The following is a 22840-nucleotide window of genomic DNA, read 5'->3' on the forward strand; positions in this document are numbered from 1 at the left end:
ACACAGTTAGACTAATCTCTCAAGATAGATTCGCAAAAACAAAGAAAAAAATGTATAAGACCATTTATTTTTTACAGTAGATGTTCCTAGATTGTAGTTAGACACAGGCACGCACGCACCGCACGCACACGCACACACACACACACACACACACACACACACACACACACACACACACACACACACACACACACACACACACACACACACCTCTACTAGTGGATCCACTTCCTGTGCATATCAATGAGTATTACATTTTGACTGAAAGGACAAATGATGTACATGTATAATTACAATATAACAGTCATAAAGATGATACTAAATGGAACATTATGTTGAACAATAGACACAGTGCTGCTGCTCTTACTGCAGGTAGTGAGATGGAAGACAGGAAGTGGGGGGATGTTTCCTGTGTGAGGGTAAGCGAGGCATTACTGACCACAAACACGTCATAGAGTGCTACTTATCATTGTTATATACAGCAGTGGTTCTCAAAGTGGGGTCCATGGACCACCAGGGGTCCTTGAGGGGATTTCAGGGGGTCCCCAGCAAAAACGTAGGAACAGTTTAAACACTTAAGCCCTCTTTTATTTGTGGCTATTTGAAAATAGCTGATCTACAAGCTCAAGTGTTGCCAAGTGTTATGAGCTTGTAGATCAGCTATTTTTAAATCTTCATCAAATCAAATCAAATCTTCTGTTATGGGGGATTTTCAAATGGCGGTCCGTGGCCTATTAATAATGTATCAGTGTGGGGGTCCTTGACATGAAAATGTTTGAGAACCACTGATCTACAATACCATAGTGTCACCACTATTGGGAACACAGCAAAAAAAATAAAAAAGACTCCTTCATGACTGCTGCCATGAAGCTGTACAATTATGTTAACCCATTAAAACCGAGAAAGCATCTGTGCCATTTTAGATTTTTGTGTTGGCAATTCAAAAATATCAGATATACAAGCTCACAGCGTGTCACTTCGTGCCGCGCTGCAAGCTTGTACATCTGCTATTTTTGAATTTTTTTGAAAAATATTGAAAGTGTTGAAAATCTTCTCTTCTAGGGGTCCCTGGCACAAAACGTTTTCAGATTGGGGACTGTGGCCAAATATACATCAATTTGGGGGTCCTTGGTACAAAAAAAGTTTGAGAACTACTGATTTAGAAGGCATTTGTATAATCGGCCTTAGGACTTAATGATGTTAATACTCATCCAGTCGAATGACAATGTGACTCTTGTACTGGTGTCTCTGTACCTTTCATTCTTGCTGTATTCTCATTATCTGTTATTTATGTCTTTTGTATGACAGCTGATAACTGCCTTGAACATTTTTGAAAAAAAACGTTTGAATATTTTTGAAACATTTTAACAACACAACCCCCATGTCTCTGCTGTGGGAAGTGTAAGCCTCGCGAGGACGACGAGAACTACCAGTATGTGTAGACATATGGGGGTCTCTGGCACTAAATATTTGTGTCTATTAACTAATTGATTTGGGGGTTCTTGACATGAAAAAGTTGTAGAACCATTGACTTGCAAAAAGCAGCCGTCCCTCCAGTTATTCTGTCATTATTTGCCCCTGTCTGTCTGTCTGTCTGTCTGTCTGTCTGTCTGTCTGTCTGTCTGTCTGTGTACAGCTAATCTCATGTAACCTCGCGTCACCAGACTTTCCACCTCAGAGGAAAGCCTGGTATTCGTTCTAAAACCAGCCCGTGTGATCCGGTTTAGAAAAAAGGAAAAAAAATAATCGCGGCTCTGGTGGTTGGTTCCGGTTGGCGTCATATTGTTTTTGTTCCCCACATAATGCGACTCAATTAGTTTAGTCTCACTAGTCGCGCCACAAGTTAGAGAAATAGAAAATGGACATACCAAAACGATTATTAAACCAAAAGAAAATTCCTTTTAACAGGTCGTTCATGAAAGTCCTTGTGGTCTTGTTTCCAATGAGAACCTGTGAGCAATTAGGGGTTAAGAGTCTTGCTCAGGGACAAATTTCATTTCATCGACGCATATGCTGGGATGGCCTGGAATCGAACCTGGGGCAACCAGGGCCTCTGGTTCCCTAGGCGTGCTCACTAACCACCCAGCTATGGCCGCCCCATAAACAAAAACAAACAAAACAATTACAACAAATAAACACGTTTTAAACTAGGGTAATCATTTTGGAGATGCACGGTACCGGTGGTTCCGGTCGTTGGTTACGGTCACCTGATCACGTAACGTTCCGACCGGATCAGAAACCCGAAATGGTATTGATCCCAGGCTATTTCTCAGACCAATCCAAGTAGGCCAAGGAAGAACCTCCACTATAAATGGTTGCTTAATTTGGCCTATAACTCTTGAACCATAGGTCGTAAGAAAAAAGAAAAAAGTATGAGACAACACCCCATACAGGCCACACCCATTTCCACTTGACAAGATTTTCTGCCATTCATTTTTTTCTTCAAAACATGTTTTTCTCACACACAATGGTGCACACTCTCTAGAGTCATGTGATCAACTTGTATCTCTCAGATTTTTCATATTCAATTTGAATAATAATTATTTTAATGCTAAAAATCATGAACACAGCATCCAATCTGGCCCAAACTTAAATCAAATATTGAGGGGCCTCTACACAATACAGAGACAAAACATGATTTCATTTACATCCATATGGGGGCGCCACAAATGCTACAACTGTCACTGTTTGTTGCAGAAACTTTATTTTTTTTACCAAATGAGGTGCAAATGGTCATGTGTCATTGATCATCAAACAGGGTTTTGCTACCCCATACTGTTAGTTAGCCTGTAATTGCCTTAAAAAAATTGGGTAGGGCTTATTTCTTATACAACAAACACCATATGTCATAAATGAAAATCCGATCACGGTCAGATTTTGAGTGGCCTCCAAAAGCACTTTCTGTCACGATGAGGTTCTGGAGGTATAGGTCTCAAATGCAGAATGGCAGATACAGGCCGAGCAGTGAATATTCAATAGGTTTTATTAACAAAAAACCCACACGAGGAACACTTGGAACAAAGAACTTCAAAATACTCAAAGACTAGAATAACTTCGAAATACACAAGGGACTAAGCACATCAAAAACAACGACGAACTGACAAGGGATCAAACACACAGGGGCATACATATAGACAAGTACTAACTAGACACAGGTGAACTCAACAGACAATCAACAATGGGATAGGCTAGGGGACTAAGGGGACACAGGTGGAAACACTGAAAATCACAGGACTGGTTAGACAAGACAGGTACGGATAACTAAGAGACAGGAACAATAGGAACAATACTACAAAATAAGACACAGAACACCAAAGCAACAAGCTACACAGAACTAAAAGACTAAAACAGAACAGGAATACAAAGTAAAAGTCCAAAAGTAATAAACACAGACAAAGTCCAAGGGCTGATGAGCAGACCGTGACACTTTCACTTTGACAGCGGCCGGCACGCCACGACTAACACAGGCTTTTCTATTTTTAGCTGCAGCTGTGTTACTTACAATACAGTGTCTCAATTCAATCCAATTGAAATTTATTAAAATTCCAAATCACAATATGTTATCTCAAGACACTTTACGGGTCAAATTTGACCACGCTAACACCAACAGTGTCAGCAGAACATTAAGATGCAGCTTCATTAACAAATAAAGTTGGTAGAAACATCACTTTTCACAGATCCAGCCATTTGCATGTGCACACAAGCGTTCAATTTCCCATTCTCCTCGACTATGTCGGTATTCTGCGCAGTTGCGATCACTGTAGTCAGAAGGCTGTCCACTGCCCCAGTACCTGCAGAGTAAACAACATGCTGTAATTACCTTTTTAACCACATCCACCAGATAGTTTTGATAGAACAACAATAGGAGAATCCATAACATGTCTCACTCTGTTGTCAGTGGCGTTCCATCCACCCACGTCCATTCGCCATGAGTCTTAAACAGTCCAATCCAAGATATGCGACGCCTTCCGCCCAAGCCGCTGATGAATTCCTAATAATGTGTCCATGATTGAATCATAATTAACTCTCTATAATATAATGAATTCAGGTTTTAACTATAAGAACTGAACTACACATGGCATGCATCTACAACGTGCAGTACAGCATGCATTCACAAAAACACCTGGGCATACACACTATAGGGCAGTCAAAAATGGCATATTCGTTATAAAAACAACACCTGGGTTCACACAATAACCATAACCTATCCTATCTATTTTTTATGCAAACTATGTGCTGTAAATATCTTTATCTTTCTCTGCTTCGTGGTTGGTGCTGAGAAACATGCTCCCTTGCGAGGTCTAATGAATGATTCCTACTTTATATCTTATAGCCTCATTTTAAGAAGGTAGGGTTATACTGTATGATGATTTAAATAAAAGTCTGGGATATTAATTTGAAATTGTACAGAGAACAGACATGCATCGCTCTAAGTGACATGTTGTGATAAACATGGAACAGTAGCCTATGTGAAATCAAATGACAATCAAACCAATATCTATTCAGTTAGACTAAGTATAGCTTACATTTTTGTAATGTTTACGTTTAAGTAAAATTACGGCACACTGACAGCGGCTTCACACCGGCTCCGATTGAACCGAAGCGTTCCGGAATGCGAATCGCCTCTCCCAGCAGGGCCAGCATTCACATTGGCCAAGAAACTAGCGCACCCGAGACCATTTAAATGAACAGTAATGGTAAATATGTGCCTCATGGGGGCGCTGTTGACTATGTAGCTTTGGGAGATGGCAGAATGTAATTCACAGAAGAAGAGTGACATGTCAGAGTGTAGAGTGAATAATAAAGTTTGACTGTGTTCCTGACGTTGTCTTAAGTTATAATAACAAAAGAACAACAATACACAACCAAAGCAGTGTGTGCGTTGGTCTTTGAAACCTTAAAATGCAACGGTGTCTCTCCCGTCTCTGTTATTATCAATATGATAACGATGTCACTAATGCATCCTTGCAGTGACGTCACCGACTTATCCTTGGCATATTTATCCTAGTGGCAGCTTTCGCTACACATGTGTTTTTTACGTTTTTTCAGGGCTCGCGCTACTCAAACACTAGCGGGATTATTATTTCTTGTCAAAATTCAAGTAGAACTATGAGAAGGTATAACCCAGCTAAAATAATGTGTCATTATAAAAAATATATAAATGATATATGATTAGCAGTCCACTTCCTCCTGTTGGTACGGATGGATTCACATTGCATCGTTCCGTACCCGAGCACGCATGATCCGGATCCAAAACTACCTCGGGAGGTGGTTTCGGGTACGCTACGGTGATCCGTTTCGGGCAACGTTCACACTACAACAACATCAGCCAAGTGGTCCAGGGTGCGCACCCGGGACCATAGTGTGAAACCGCCCTGAGAAATGAAGGGCTAACCTGTTCTTCTTTGCTGTTGATGACTACCAGATCTGCTCCCATCTTCTTACATTTTTGTCGACTTTCCTCCCAGGTTTTCAATTCTTTATATTTGTAGTAACAGCTGCATCCAAACTGCTTCCATTTACCAAGACACGACTTGGTGCCTTAATGACAAAAAGGTGTTTTACTGAATGATTTTCAATAACCTGGAATCCAGACGGAGGCACTTGTTTTTTTAGTTTTTTTTTTTTTTTACTTCTCCTCATCCTGTTTGAGCTGCATTTCCAAATCTCACCAATTATGTAGGCATGTCAGGAAGTGACTCAAATTTTACATTGGAAGCCACTGGTCCCGCCCTGCCCACAGACCAATCAGAAGCCGCGGCACCTGGGTGCCTGTAAAGCCCCTTGAAAATAGCATGATTACCAGACTGAGAAGCGAAGTGAGGAAAAATAAATCAGCCGAACGGAGCGAATCAGTCTGGATTCCAGGATAAATTTTCAATGCACTGATAAACAATTATATACACAGAATAGTAATACTATTAGAAATGAGGGATGCAGTGGTTGGTAAACACAGAACAACCTGAAGCAAAATAATATGTTTTAGGTACTGCCATAAACTAGTTTCTGATTGGGTGGCAAACCCCCAGAATAAACCAGAGAATAAAGAGGTTTTTATTTGTTTGCTATTTTTTGTCCATAATGTTTCCATTATCAAGAGCTGACCTGATGTTGACATGATGCTAGAGGTGTCAAAGTGTTTTTTGTTTGTTTGTTCTTTACATTAGAGTTATTACATTTATTTTACCATTACAACCTAATTACAATCGTGCAGCATTTAATATTCAATCAAAAATGTCTATAGAATGTGTCACCTGTAAGCTGGTTTACTCTTCTTTGTAGCTGGTAATTCTCTTCAGTCAGGTTGTTATTGACTGAATTATCTGCGAATGACAAAAAAAAGTGGCAATAAGCACTGTTGTGAACTACCATTCTTGATCTGTGTGACCTTATAAGGTTGTTTTTTGTGTGCAAGACACACATCTCATTTTATTCTTTTAAGTGTTACCCCTTTACTCTGTGCATTTTGCAGATTCAACAAATTATGCAAGCAAAAATACTCAACTATGGTAAATAAGTGAGAATTTGATTAAAAACAGAAGTCACTTCATTCATTGCAATTTAGGCATTTGTCAGACATTTATCACCAAACGCAAGATCAGAGCACCTGAACACTATAGTCAACAAATGACATGGTAAATGGTCACGTAAATAGAGCGCAAAGAAAAACTATTTTGCCACGTCATGGTTTGGGATAAACCACTGCAAAGCCTTTGGACATCACACAGTTAGAGAATGGCAGGCAACAAAAACCCTGAGTGAATGTTGTGTAGTTTTGTGACATGGAATACTCACAGTGCGCGGCCATGCCTATGACCGCAGCCAGCAGCATGAAACACGTCACCCCCAGACACACTGTAACAACTGCAGGCCTCGTCACTGCCTTAATGCGCCGTCCTGCAACAGGAAAGCACAGCCAGAGAGAGAGAGAGAGAGAGAGAGAGAGAGAGAGAGAGAGAGAGAGAGAGAGAGAGAGAGAATATAAAAGGAAGGAATAATATTGAACTGTATAGTTTTTTTTTCTGTAGGGTAATCTATTTTAAATGAAATGATGTTTTGCTGCTGCAGGAATAACCAGTTTTTGCATTTTCTCCACATTATAATCGAGAAATTAAGGACCATTGCCAATTCTTCGTAATGTTGTCAAACTTACCCCGAGTGTGTCTTCCTGCCAGATTCTCCGTCATGACCTGCTGTGGCCCAGGAGCAAGCCCTAAATCGTCCACACTCTCATAGATGTGCACCTCTCTCTCCTCTGTCTCCCCCCTCTCCTCTAACTGTCCACTGTCCTCAATGTCTCCATCTCTCTGTCCTCCAACTCCATCTCTCTGCCCCCTGTCTCCATCTCTCTGTCTCACCTTCTTTGTCAAGTCTGGCATGGCATAAATATCTGTAGCCATCTTAAAAGTTTGAAAACAAACTATTGACTACAAAATTGAAACTACAGCATGTTACATTTTCCTCTCCTGTCTTGATTAGCTACATCAAACTAGAACTGTCTGCTGCAGGTTGGTTATGTGGGCAATAAGGAAGTACCAGACGGAAATCCACAACCACCTACTGACAGTGGTGTAAAGTAACTAAGTACATTTACTCAAGTACTGTACTCTTGCTCCACTACAATTATTTGATAACTTTAGTTACTTGTTACTTTGCAGATATACATTATTATATTATAAAACATACAATAACCACTTTAGCTCTATTTTACATGCGTTGTGAGCTTGTAGATCTGCTATCTTCAAACATTTTAGTACTTTTACTTTTGGTACTTTAAGTACATTTTGATACCAATACTTTTGTGCTTTTACTCAAGTAAATTATGAATTCCGGACTCTTACTTGTAACAGAGTAGGGTACTTTGCTTGTAACATTACTACATTCCAGTATTGACACACACACACACACACACACACACACACACACATTACGTAAATTTCTAATTACAATATAACGGTCATAAAGAATTATTCTAAATGGAACATTATATTGAACAATAGACACAGTACTGCCGCTCTTACTGCAGGTAGTGAGATGAAGACAGGAAGTGAGGGGATGTTTCCTGTGTGAGGGTAAGCGAGGCATTACTGACCACAAACACGTCATGTGCTACTTATCATTGTTTTATACAGCAGTGGTTCTCAAAGTGGGGTCCAGGGACCACCAGGGGTCCTTGAGGGGGTTTCAGGGGGTCCCCAGCAAAAATGAGGAACAGTTTAAACACTTAAACCCTCTTTTATTTTTGGCTATTCGAAAATAGCTGATCTACAAGCTTACAATGTGTTGCCAAGTGTTATGAGTTTGCCCTTGCAGATCAGCTATTTTCAAAACATTTTGGAAAATCTTCTGTTATGGGGGTCCCTGGCACTAAATATGTTCAAATGGGGATCCGTGGCCAGTGTGGGGGTCCTTGACAACCATGTTTGAGTACCACTGATCTACAATACCATAATGTCACCAATACGCAGCAAAACAAAACTGTTTTTGTTGTAGTTGTTCAAAATAAAACCTAGTTAATCACTTTATTGGACAATTACAGTTGTTGTGTGGTCTTATATACAGGCTGAACAAGCTAGTGAAAAAGGCTGTCTCTGTCGTTGGAGCTGAACAGGATGGTGTGGAGGTGGTTGGTGGTTAACTATCATGAACACAGATGAATTCTTCCAGTTCAGAAGACTGATGAAGGACTGGGTTAGTCCTTCAGACTGCTGCCATGAAGCTGTACCATGATGCTAACCCACATCTGTGTCATTTTAGATTTTAGTCTTGGCTCTTCAAAAATAGCTTAAGCTCACAGCGCATCACTTCTTTGAATTTATCTAACATATTAAATCTTTTCATCTGGGGGTCCCTGGCACAAAACATTTTCAGATTGGGGTCCGCGGGCAAATATACATCAATTTGGGGGTCCTTGGCACTACAAAATTTTGAGAACTACTGATTTAGAAGGCATTTGTACTGTATATCGGCCTCAGGTCTTAATGATGTTAATACTTGATCCACAACCAGGGGTCCTGCCTGGTGGTGGTTGAAATGGAATGACCAATATGACTCTGGTTCTTTAGACTCTCATCATCCCCGTGGGCTCATGTCTAATGATAATGTCACTCTTATGGTGTCTCTGTACCTTTCATTCTGGCTGTTTTCTCATTATCTGTTCTTTTTGCCTTTTGTATGACAGCTGATAACTGCCTTGGCAACAACATGTCCCTTGTGGGATCAATAAAGTCCATCCATCCATCCATCCATCCATCCATCCATCCATCCATCCATCCAACCTTGTGACAGACAGACAAAGAGACTAGGACAATCAAGTACATATCAGTGGAAAGTAACTATTAAAAGTATATTTACTTAAATAGTATTTTGAGGTACTTTTACTTAACTAAAGTATACAATTCTCAATACTTTATACTTCTACTCTATACATCTCAGGGCCAAATGTTGTACTTTTTACTCCACAACAATTATTTGAAAATGTTAGTTACTTATTACTTTGTAGATTTGGATTATTATTAGAGAATGCTGATACTTTTGTACTTTTGCTCAAGTACATTTTTAATACAGGACTTTTACTTGTAACGAGTATTTCTATTACGTTATTGATACCTTTACTTAGTAAACAAAAATTGAGTACTTCTTCCACCACTGCATATCATGCTGAGATTACAAATGAAAGCTGTAGCATGTTGTTTGTGCTGATGGGTTACTAGCCTATATCATCACCTCGGATCATCATATACAGCAAAGTCCTCAGGGACACATTCACAAAGAATGGATTGATTTGCACCAGCTATTAGCACCATGGATTCTGTGTCGATGGGCCTGCTATCTGCCCAGTATTGAGGTCTAGTTCCCACACTGCGCTAATGACGGCCTGGCGTGTTGTGACGGCAGTACAGTTTCCCCTCGTTTTGCATCTGATTGCAATTATCCATGAGCCAAAGTCTAGCTTGAATTGTGGCTTTGCGCCGCACTATTTATTCATGTGCTGATGCATCTGTCAGGAAAGTGCAGAGATAGTAGGACGCAAAAGCTGGACTCGAGACAGTCAGGTTCAACTCAAAGTGTTTATTGAACTAAACCAAGAAATCTTCCAGATACAGGCCAGATATTTTAGACTTGCAGATTGGTAACTGCTAAACACAAACAAAGATTTATGGACTCAGGAACTCGCAGAAACAGTGAGCTATAAATAGACATGTGAACTAACTAGATGCGGGTGAACTCAAATGAAAATACATATACAGTAACTTGCAATTACTTGTGTTTATCTTTGAAGGCAGAACATTTAGATGCAGCTTCATTAACAGATACATTTGGTATAAGCTTTTCACAGGTCCAGTAATTTTCATCTGTACAACTCTGTGTATTGTTCCATTGTTGTTGACTGTGCTTGTATGCTGCACAGTTGTGATCTTTGTAGTAAAGAAGACCACTGCCCCAGTACCTACAGGGTAAACAACACACATATCGTTAATAGTCATCGCTATATTCACTCACATATCTTCGACAGATTACAATAGGATAATTAATAAAATGTCTCACGGTGTTTCGAGTGGTGTTTCGAGTGGTGTTCCATCCACCCACGTCCATTTGTCACCAGTCTTTGACAGACCAACCCAAGATCCACGATATCCGCCGCCCAATTTACTGATGAATTCCTAATAAGGTGTGTTAATATATATATATATACATATATATATATATATATATATATATATATATATATAGCGAGAGAGAGAGAGAGAGAGAGAGAGAGAGAGAGAGAGAGAGAGAGAGAGAGAGAGAGAGAGAGAGAGAGAGAGAGAGAGAATTGTTTGTAATGTTTTTCTGTAAATAAAGTTTGTGAAAACTCGCCTAAATGTTATTGATGCGGTCAGGAACGAGGCAGAGACGAGTTCTGCTAGCATCACTGAAGTGCCAATAATCACAATAAAGCACACCCTCGAGTGTAATAATGCGATTATACAACAGTTACCAAATAAAACATATTAAAATGTATTCATATTGCCAGACATTTCTCTATCAAAATAACAACCGTTCGGCGAGTTTTATCTCTGTTATCCTGGAAATACATGGGGTCCGCCTCAGAAAGAGTCCAACCATGCTAGACAACTTTTCTCAGACTGGACACATAGATAAACAAAACATAACTGTTAGCTCAATCTCATTGTATTTAAGATATTCGATAGAAATTAATGTTGTTCTAATGCCAGATTAAGCTAATACGGCCGTAAATCTCCCATGCAAACCGCTAGCCTAGCCACTTAGCCGGCTCTGCTCTGCGAGACTCTGTCTGATCAGCCCAGCTGATTTTTATATTTCAATTAGGTGTGCTGGCATGCTCGTTTGAAGCACGGGTAGATAGCTATTTCAACCAATCAGATTGCTTCGTTGGAACCAGAGCAAGGAGAGTTATGTCACCTCCGTTCACTTCATCGGCCCAGGTCTTCTACAGAGCCTTCAATTGGCGAATAGTGACAAAGCCCTGAACTGGAACTTAAGGAATGCACTGGAGTCTATAAGTGTCACTATTTTGAGTTTACATGAACCACGTGATCGGCGGTGTTTCAGCCCCCTCATTGGCGGAACTCTCTAATACAAGGCTCTGGTCGGAACTAGCTGTATAATATGTATTTATATCGACATAAACAGAAGTGCAAGAATGCCTTGTACAAAGGACATAAACAATGCCAGTGCAGTCAGACAATAGGAAAACAGCCAGTTACAAAGTGCCTATAAGGCAGAACATTGTTACATACAATACAGTTGACATACTTGTCAAACACAGCAGACATCAATCATGGATAAAGGAAACAACGCCTCCTCCAAATTGCTCAGCTTCCTGTAATAGCTGATACTGAGCAATACCTTGCTAATTGTTTGGCCCTCCATTTGGAGAGGCCGGCCATTTGTAAGCCCCTCACAACCAACTTGTGCACGTGCCCTAAAGGCAACAATGATTATAAACAAAAAGTTGACATACAGTATGTAAATGGTGCATTTATATAGCGCTTTTATCCAAAACGCTTTACATTGTAATTGTGCCATTAACCCATTCACAGACACATTCATACACCGATGGCGGAGGACCATGCAAGGCACCAACCTGCTCATCGGGAGCAATTAGGGGTTCAGCGTCTTGCTCAAGGACACTTCGACACTAACTCTAGGGGAGCGCCCCAGCCCGGGATCGAACTGGGAACCTTGCGGTTTTCCAGTTCACTCTACCCAGCCACTCTACCCCTGAGCCACTGCCGCCCCAGTATGTAGCCAAACTGTGAGATAATAGTCTGCTCTAGCTGATGATATTTTAGCACTTTGGTTAGAAAGACTGGAATCAAATGTACAGCCGACCTCTGCCGACCCGACCACGCACGCACGCACGCACGCACGCACGCACGCACGCACACACACACACACACACACACACACACACACACACACACACACACACACACACACACACACACACACACACACACACACACACACACACACACACACACACACTAACCAGTTCGTCATAACTGTTGATGACCGCCAGGTCTGCTCCTCCCTCTAGGCACAGTTGTCTACTTTTCTCCCAGGTTTCCTTTTCAGTAGATGGGTAGTAACAGCTGCATCCATGCCTCTTCCATCCAAGACACGACCTGGTGCCTTAATGACAAAAACGTGTTTCATTGGCTTTTCAATCCAACTGATAAACAATTGTAATACACAGAATAGAAATACTTGAGTGATGCAGTGGTTGATAAAACAACCTGAAGAAACATTTGTTATATAACAATACTGCTATATATTTTTTCATTGGAGAATGTTATCTTACTACATCCCTGATAATAACAATACAAAAAAGCATTTCATTTTTGTTTCATCTAAAATGTCACCTGCAGTAAGCTGGTTTACTTTCCTTTGCAACTCGTCTTTCTGTTCAGTCAGGTTAGACTTTAGCTCATTTCCCTCCAGGGTCAGGTTTTTAATGATTGAATTATCTGCAAATGACAAAGGAAAGAAAGAAAGAAAGAAAGAAAGAAAGGTAACAATAAACAAATTAACTGCTGTTCTTGATTACTTCAAACATCTGTACGGAAAAGGAGCTTTGAGTCAACTGAAACACAGTGATCCTGTATGTTTATAGGTGAATAGATCTGAATAGATATATTAGGAAACCCACACATTATCAAAAGTTAAGTGTGAGTGTAATTTTATAATTTTTCTTCTGCAGATAAAAAGAGAAGTTACACACATCATTAATTGCAAATTCATCAGACTCTTATGCAGAAAATGTCAGGCTACAAAAACGGAGTGATGTGGTAGTTTTGTGACATGGAATACTCACAGTGCACAGTCAGGCCTATGACCGCACCCAGCAGCATAAGACACATCACCCCCAGACACGCTGTAACAACTATGAGAGGCCTTCTCACTGATTTAGTGCGCCATCCTGCAACAGGAAAGCACAGCCAGAGCGAGAGAGAGAGAGAGAGAGAGAGAGAGAGAGAGAGAGAGAGAGAGAGAGAGAGAGAGAGAGAGAGAAATATCAAAGGAAGGTATATATATTGAACTGCATGGGTACTGTACACGCTTCAAGATAATCTTTTAAATGAAATAACAATGTCAAACTTACCCCGAGTGTGTCTTCCTGCCAGGTTCTCCGTCGTGACTTGCTGTGGCCCAGGAACAAGGCCTAAATCATCCAAGCTCTCGTAGATGTTAACCTCTCTCTCCTCTTTCTCCCCAATCTCTTCCAACTGTCCACTGTCCTCACTGTCTCCTCTCTGTCCTCCAACTCCATCTCTCTGTTCTCTGTCTCCATCTCTCTGTCCCCCATCTCCATCTCTCTGTCTCACCTTCTTTGTCATGTCTGGCATGGCATAAAAAGAGAGAGAGAGAGAGAGAGAGAGAGAGAGAGAGAGAGAGAGAGAGAGAGAGAGAGAGAGAGAGAGAGAGAGAGAAAATCAAAATTTTGCACATTGCACATCAGTTATAATTTGTTCCCATATTGTAACCATAAAGGTTACATTGTCCAACTTACTCTGAGTGTGTCTTCCTGCTGGGTTCTCCATTGTGATTTGCTGTGGTGCAGGAACAATACCTAAATGGTCGACACTCTCGTAGATGTCCGCCTCTCTCTCCTCTTTAGCACCCCTCTCCTCCAACTGTCCATCCTCACTGTCTCCTCTCTGTCCTCTGTCTCCATCTCTGTGTCTCGCCTTCTTAGTCAAGTCTGGCATAGCATAAATATCTGTAGACATCTTAAAAGTTTGAAAACAAACTATCGACTATAATAAATTGCAACTGCAGCATACATTCCTTTCCTCTCCTGTCTTGATCAAACTAGAACTGTCTGCTGCAGGTTCGTTACACAAGACAATATAGGCAATGGAAAAGGAAGAAACTGACGGAAATCCACAACCACCTACTGACTCTCACATGAACACACAGCCTGCAAGCAGTAGTCATGACACAGGTAGACTAATCTCTCAAGATAGATTAGCAAAAACTAGTGGATCTACTGTACTTCCTGTACATATCAATGGGTATTATTTTTACTGAAAGGACAAATGATGTACATATAATTACAATACAATGGAATGATCATATGATCAATCATAAAGAATGATACTAAATGGAACATTATGTTGAACAATAGACACAGTACTGCGGCTCTTACTGCAGGTAGTGAGATGGAAGACAGGAAGTGGGCGGATGTTTCCTGTGTGAGGGTATGCGAGGCATTACTGACCACAAACACATCATAGCGTGCCACTTATTGTGATATACAGCAGTGGTTCTCAAAGTGGGGTCCAGGGACCACCAGGGGTCTTTGAGGGGGTTTCAGGGGGTCCCCAGCTAAAACTGAGTAACTTAAGCTGTCTTTTATGTTTGGCAAAAAAACATGCTGTTGTTAACTGTAATAGTATTCAATACATAAACATATAGCATAAAAATAACACCAAAATACAATATCATCAACAAATATAAAACACTACTGTATAAAAGAGAAAAAGGAAAAAAAAAGTAGGCAGTGAGTGCCATCATCACCTTTCCATGGGAGAAGTGAGTTTACCTCCCCTTGGCCTCCTGAAAGGTGGATTTTCAGGCCTGTTTTTAAGGGATGGGGTCAGGGCATTCCACACTTTGGTGGCGGTGCAGTAGAAAGAGAATTTTCCCATGTTTGTTCTATAGATGGGTGGTACGTTGTCGGTCCTTCTAGTATTGTGGCTGTGGGTGTGTCACTCACTTTGGAGAAGTGGTTAGTCAGGTATGAGGGTATTGAGGGCATTGAGGGCAAATGTCCCTTTGACTATCTTAAAAACAATCCCATTTTTAATTGCTTAACCCTGTCTTCTACCCTGAGCCATCCCAGACTAGCAAAATGTGTTGGAATTAGGTGGGTCATTGGCTTTAGGCCGAGAAGTAGTCAAATCAGTTTTTTTTTTGGGGAGGTTTGAACCTTAGTTTTTAGTGACATTGGGATGTTGGGGAACCAAGAGGTGCAAGCATATCAAAGTGGTATTGAATGAGGGCTCCGGCAAAAGTCCTGAGAGCACTTTTGTTGACAAAAGAGGAAATTCTGCCCCCAAATTGTATTCTTTGATTTACTTTTTTGATCACCTTTGATGCCTTTCTTTCACCTGTCCGTTTGTTGTTAAGAATACAGCCCAAATAGGTAACCTCTTCTTTGCTTGATATTCCTATATCATCAACTCTGACCTTGAAATCATTTGCTTTTACAATACTGAGGGAATAATTGGACCCAAAAAGAATGGATTCTATTTTACCAAGGTGTAATGACCAATATGACTTGAGTTCTTCCAACGCTCATCCCTGTGGCATGGACGCATGTCTAATGACAATGTGACTCGTGTCTCTGTATCATTCATTCTCGCTGTGTTCTCATGATCTGTTCTTGTCTTTTGTATGACAGCTGATAACTGCCTTGTCAACAACATGTCCGTTGTGGGATCAATAAAGTCCATCCATCCAACCTTGTGACAGACAGACAAAGACACGGGGACAATCAAGTGCATATCGTTGCTGAGATTACAAATGAAAGCTGTAGCACGTTGTTTGTGCTGATGGGTTACTAGCCTGTATCGTCCACCTCGGATCATCATACACAGCAACGTCCTCAGGGACACATTCACAAAGAATGGATTGATTTGCACCAGCTATTAGCACCATGAATTCTGTGTCGATTGGGCCTGCTTATCTGCCCAGTACGCGATAATAGGCTCTATGCACAGCAGCCATATTGTGAAGACATTCACAGGTGTTACCAATGATACTAATGAAGGCTCTGTTCCATTCTGGTCAAATAGAGTCAGGGTGCTGATATTATGCATGTCGACTCACTGGAAACACTGCTACACCAGTAGGACTAAAATGTGGGTTCAGGGACCCTCATGGTTCCTTAAGGGGGTTCCAAATGGCCCCTTACGGTTGTGTAACTCTCAGAGTTATGGGGGTGGTGGAAATTGAAAAATCTGAGAACCACTGTGCTACACTAAATGGAACAGAGCCTTCATTAGTATCATTGGTAACACCTGTTAAGGAAGTGAAAATATGGCTGCTGTGAATAGAGCCTATAGTTTCCCTAGGATGAGCGGGGCCAGACACGGTTTCTGATTGGCTGAAAGGGGGAAAGGGAGCACTCAGCTGTGTTCGCTTGGACCGCGTGCAAGGTGGTGTTGACGTCTCGGCGGTACCGAGACTAGGGGGGTGGGGGACGATGATTAATGATTCTGTCTTAACTCATAACGCATAACTCATTACTCGAACATCGCTGAGTTGGCTGAAGCGGACTTTGGATGGTGCGCCTCCGTCGGGGTGTCCGAAAACAAGCGCTCATCCTAGGAATACAAATTTAGCGCCCAGCATTGAGGTGTAATTCCCATATAATCACGGCCTAGCTGGCGTGTTATGACAGCAGTGCAGTTTCATCCTGTTTTGCATCTGAATGCAATTATCCATGTGCCAAAGTCCAGCTTGAATTGTGGCTTTGCACCGCACTGTTTATTCACGTACTGATGCATCTGTCAGAAAATACTTAGTAGGAATTAGTAGTTAGCAGAACCCAAAAGCAGGACTCGAAGCAGGCAAGTTCAACTCAAAGTGTTTATTGAACTAGACCAAGAAATCTTCCAGATACAGGCAAATGGAGGCCAGAATATCAGACTTGCAGATGGCTAACTGCCAAACACACACTCACCTAATACAGATTTATGGACTTCGAGACTCACAGAAACAGTGCGCTATAAATAGACAGGGGACTAACTAGATGCAGGTGAACTCAAATGACAATCAACACAGGATAGGCTGCTAGAGCAAACAGGACACATGTGACTAGGGTTAATGATAATCACAGGGTGGGGAGACAACACAGGTAACAGCTACAGTACAATCTATATGTCCGTAGATGGACAAATGTGTCCGTGCCAAGACTTGTTCATGTCCATGGCACATTTTAGGTTTTGTATTTTGTTCATAAGACCCAATTACTGAATGTCAGTCTCCAGGTTTTCGTCAGAATATGTATGACACTGATTTAATTAATGCAGAAACACTTTAAAAACATTGGAATAGACACTATGGGACATTAGGTGTTCACTAGTACAGTGGTTAACATGTTTTTTATTTTCAACGACCCGCATAACTCTGAGAGTATACACATGGAACCAAATGGACCCCATTTATGGGTCCATTTGGTTCCATGTGTACACTCTCAGAGTTACAGACCTGTAAGGGTCCATTTGGACCCCTTAAGCAACCCTGAATGTCACCTTGACCCAATTTGAGAACAGCTGGTGTACATTTAGCGCTAGCTCTTTATGTGTTTCTGGTAATATTATTGATCACTCATTTTGTATGTCCAATGCAAAGATCATCACCACAAGCCAGCGTGGTGATAACCCCTGCCTACAAGTGCAGCCAGGAAGCACAATAACATTTCTACAAAATAAGATGCTCAAGAGACACAAGAGATTAATAGATTGAAAGAACTACAAGACCTAGACAGAACATACTGAACAAACCTATACAGAAACCAATAAGTAAACGGCCAGGGAAACATAACTAACTCCTAAACAAGAACAAAAGAGAGACATACAGTATAATGTCCAAGATGACAAATACATTCCAAGTCCAAAGGCTGAGGAGTGGAGTGTGACTAGCGTCATTGGCTGCATGTCACCGAGGAGTTTGTGGTGCTGGTGTGGAGGCGTTACAATATGTAGCAAAAGCCTGAAAATGGACAACAGTGGTGGAGAAATCAAAATGGTAAATTTCTATTATGGGCCAATGGACTCAAACATTGCCAAGTCAACACGCTTTAGTCAGAAAAAAACAACAACAATATTTTACAATTCTAGGTGGGCTGTGATTGGAGATTACTTTCAGTTAGGCAGAAGAGTAATAACACCAGCATAGTGTGTTCCAATACATTTTATTGACAATGTTTCGAGCCTGGGCTCTTCGTCAGCTCAAACTCACGAGTTTGATCATCTCGTAGATGTTTTGTAATAATAATCGAAAGCTACAAAGTGATTTGTATATAAGGTTTTCAAATAATTGTAGCAGAGTTAAAAGTAAAATATTTGCTTCTGACATGCAGTGGAGTAAAAGTATAAAGTATTGACTTTATATAATAGAAATACACAGGTAAAGTAAAAGTACCTCAACATTCTACTTAAGTACAGAACTTGAGTAAATGTACTTTGTTACTTTACACCAATGGTCGGAGGGATATTGTGTATCCTTAGCTGTGCCACCTCAGTGGATGGATGGATGGATGGATGGATGGATGGATGGATAGATGTGTAACTCCAGTGGATGCACCGCTGCTCTTAATACTAGTGGGACCATGGGTTGTCGTGGCAACAGACGGAAATCAATGAGGCAGCGAGGAGGAGTAGACGAGTGGATCTCACACACACACACACACACACACACACACACACACACACACACACACACACACACACACACACACACACACACACACACACACACACACACACACACACACACACACACACACACACGTGCGCGTTTGTATTACGATACTTGCGAGGACATCAGCATTTTAGGACAGAACACATTTTTTACCGCTTTTAACTCTAACCCCTATAGACAAAAAATGGTTGATCTACAAGCTCACAATGTTTGTAGATCAGCTATATTTGGTTATCACACGTAACTCTAAATATAAGTCCTATAACTTCTCTTAAACCTAACCCCAACCGATTTCTTTGGGCTATACACAAATAGCAGATATACAAGCTCATAGTGCGGCACTGAGTGCCGTACACTATGAGCTTGTAGATCTGCTGTCTTTGAAGATTTGTGCAAATCTTTGAATATACATATTTTTTAAAGAGAACATTTTGAACTCAAATCTTTGCTTCTAGGGGGTCCCTGGAACAACATATTTTGAGATGGGGGTCCGCGGCCAAATACATGTAATTTTGGGAATCCTTGGCATGAAAAAGTTTGAGAACCACTGATAGCAACATCAAATGTTTTTTGACAAAGACATTTGTAGAATCCCCAGAAGCAAAGAATTTGAGTTACAAAAGATTTGACACATTTTCATGATTAAAAAAAAAATGAAATAGCAGATCTACAAGCTCATATGAGCTTGTAGATCTGCTATTTTTGAATTGCCAAAGTATAAGATAATGGTTAAAGTGGTTAAAATCTAGAGTTCCCGGTCTTAATGGGTTAAACCATAAAACAACCATTTCCCTTGTGAGGACCAGGGAAATTGTTCTCACAATGTCTATTTCTTAAATTCTACTACTGTATACTTGTGGGGACATTTGTCCCTCAAAACAATAGTAATATGCGCACGCATGCACGCACGCACGCACACGCACACGCACGCACGCACACACACACACACACACACACACACACACACACACACACACTCACACACACACACACACACACACACACACACACACCGGAAGCAATCAAAGACAGCACAGTAGACAGACGATAAGGGAGACAGACCTTTTTTTCCCCTTTTTTAAAAATATTGTATTTAGCCTAATTGCATTTGTCTTCGACCGGACGAAACAAATAAAGAACAGATTCTTCTTTTATAACAGTGCCCTGGCAAAGGCCTTTGGAGGGAGAGGAGAAACAGGGGCTAAAGGAAATCAATCAGATTAAAAGCAAATAAAACACAGACGGTAGGAGGAGACAGTCGGACGGACGGACACAGACAGACAGACAGACAGACAGACAGACAAGACAGACAGTAGAAGAGACAGGCAAAGGAAAACGCACACATTAACAACAGAGAGTAATACCCTCATTTACAAATGGACCCTTCTACAATACACTGTAGGTTTACACTCTGTGAGAGTTCATTATAAATGGGGGTTTCAGGGTGTATAGGGACATGACTGGAGTTTGACTCTGCTGTAGACAGACACGGTTTTTAATGCAGTTCCGTTGCAGATGTGATAGCCTCGATCTCCAGGCTTTTATTTTCCTTCGCGTTTTTGCTCAAAAAGAAAGCCTGGACCAGGCTGTTGACATTTCTGGCATAGGAGGTGGGAGTCAACCTTTCATTTCCCCAACCAACCAGAGTGCAGTCGGCGTCGCTCCAAATGTTTTGACGTCAGGACTCTCAATGCTGCACATAGGCTCTATTCACAGCAGCCATATTATGAAGACATTCACAGGTGTTACCAATGATACTAATGAAGGCTCTGTTCCATTTAGTGTAGCGCAGTGGTTTCCACAACCCCCATAACTCTGAGAGTGTACAAATGGAACCAAATGGACCCTTACGGGTCCATTTGGTTCCATTTGTACACTCTCAGAGTTACACACCTGTAAGGGGCCATTCGGAAGCTCATGAGGGTCCCTGGACCCCAACTGTAGACCCACTGGTGTAACAGAGTGTTTCCAGTGAGCCAACATGCACAATATCAGCACCCTGACTCTGTTTGACCAGAATGGAACAGAGCCTTCATTAGTATCATTGGTAACACCTGTGAATGTCTTCACAATATGGCTGCTGTGAATAGAGCCTATTGTTTTCACCGGTTGTTTTCACCAGAGATTTTGAATCCGCCCCTCTAGACCAGATATCAGACGCGCTGGGGCAGGCTACAGATGTGATAACGTTGCCGTCGGGCAGAAACCTCTTATCTCCATATATTTTCACTTTTCGTGTTTTTTCGTAAATGAATGCCCGCTACTTCAGTGGTTTTCAACCTTTTTCATGCCAAGGACCCCTAAATCGAGATACATTTGGCCGCGGACCCCCATTTGAAAATGTTTTCCTGCCAGGGACCCCCAGAAGCAAAGATATTAGTTAATTTTTGCTTTAGAAAATATAAATATTCAAAGATATGAACACTTTTTCAAGGTTTTTTCTAAAATAGCAGATCTGCAAGCTCATAGTGCCGCGCTATGAGCTTGCAGATCTGCTATTTTTGAATAGCCAAAGCTAAGTGGTTAAAAATTATTGTGACGCTATGTTAACTACTTTCGCTGGGGACCCCCTGGTACCCCCTCAAGGACCACTGGTGGTCCCCGGACCACTGGTTGAAAACCACTGCCCTACTTGATCATACTACAGCGTCACACAAACGTATCCAAACATAGCAGATCCGCAAGCTCGAAATGCAGTGCAAAGCGACGCTTTTTTGTTGACCTGCAACTTTTGCTATTTTATTTGAATCCTGAAAAGTATCAGACCAGAGAGTTCCCCCCGACAGAGACAATAAGCTGATGGAACATAGCAGACGACATGACAGAAAGCCTGTGTGGAATGTGGTCGGTATAATCCATGTTCACACAGCTTGAACACAAGGAGCTAAACATCCAACTCCCTAGTCTAGGTCATCCTCCAGTCATCTCAAACCTCCATACAACATGTTCTGGCTAGCTCGCCAACAGTGGTGGAAAAAGTACTCAAATGTTTTACTTAAGTAAAAGTATCGATACTGCACTGTAGAAATACTCTGTTAGGCTACCGGTAAAAGTCTGGAATTCAAAATTGACTTGAGTAAAAGTACAAAAGTATTGGTATCAACATGTACTTGAAAGTACCAAAAGTAGAAAGTACTCATTATGCAGAATGTCCCATTTCACAAGTTTTCAACTGTATAAAATGTATAAAACATATTTGAAAATAGCTGATCTACAAGCTCACAATGCGTCGTAAAGTAAGAATACTTATTTTTTTTTTTACAGTACTTGAGTAAATGTACTTAGTTACTTTATACCACTGCTCGCCAATACTGTCTTTCCGCCCCCCCCAGCATCTTTTTTTAGTACTTCAACGTAGCCGGTGCTACGTACATCTCTGACAATGCACAGACTGTAGAACAGATGTCTGCCTCCCGCCGCTTCTGTTTCATCTCTGCAGTCGCGTACATTCGTCCTCCCGTAAATCAAATTAGTTGGAAGCATTGTCTAGGCTGCTGCTTAGCAGACATGGACATATTATAACATATATATTTTAAATACATTACTATAATACTATAGATTTGCAGGTCGCAGACAGAGCGCTAGGTATGTTTTCATGAATGGAAATGACAAATATGTACCGCTTTCAGTGCACATAGTTACAGACTCTATGCTCAGTGATTCTCAAAGTGGGGTCCGGGGACCCCCAGAGGTCCCCAGCTAGTTAATGTAGCACCATGATCAGTTTAACCCCTTTAACCGTATACGTCGGCTATTTGAGAACTAACGAAAGTGGGTTTGTGGGTTTGTACCAGGCACAAGATAGCCTTATATCCGTGTTGCCTGGCAGAAACGTTGAATCTCCATATTTCAACTTTGTATTGCTTTTGCATAAATT

At 41.2% G+C, this 22840-nt stretch overlaps 1 protein-coding gene across 1 annotated transcript; it reads right to left on the reverse strand.

Annotated features, from left to right (window-relative positions):
• Window positions 1-3655: 3655 nt before the first annotated feature.
• LOC311044912 (CD209 antigen-like protein C) lies at window positions 3656-13868 on the reverse strand (the record flags this gene model as incomplete). Its single annotated transcript, XM_084056721.1, has 6 exons — window positions 3656-3791; window positions 3888-3991; window positions 5396-5541; window positions 6255-6323; window positions 13346-13450; window positions 13634-13868. The coding sequence occupies 6 exons, from the start codon at window positions 13866-13868 to the stop codon at window positions 3665-3667; spliced, it is 786 nt and encodes a 261-aa protein (XP_083912847.1). The 3' UTR covers window positions 3656-3664.
• Between the last annotated feature and the right edge of the window lie 8972 nt (window positions 13869-22840).

This window comes from Gymnoscopelus microlampas (genome assembly GCF_963454915.1).
Source record: "Gymnoscopelus microlampas genome assembly, chromosome: 5".
Taxonomy (NCBI): domain Eukaryota; kingdom Metazoa; phylum Chordata; class Actinopteri; order Myctophiformes; family Myctophidae; genus Gymnoscopelus; species Gymnoscopelus microlampas.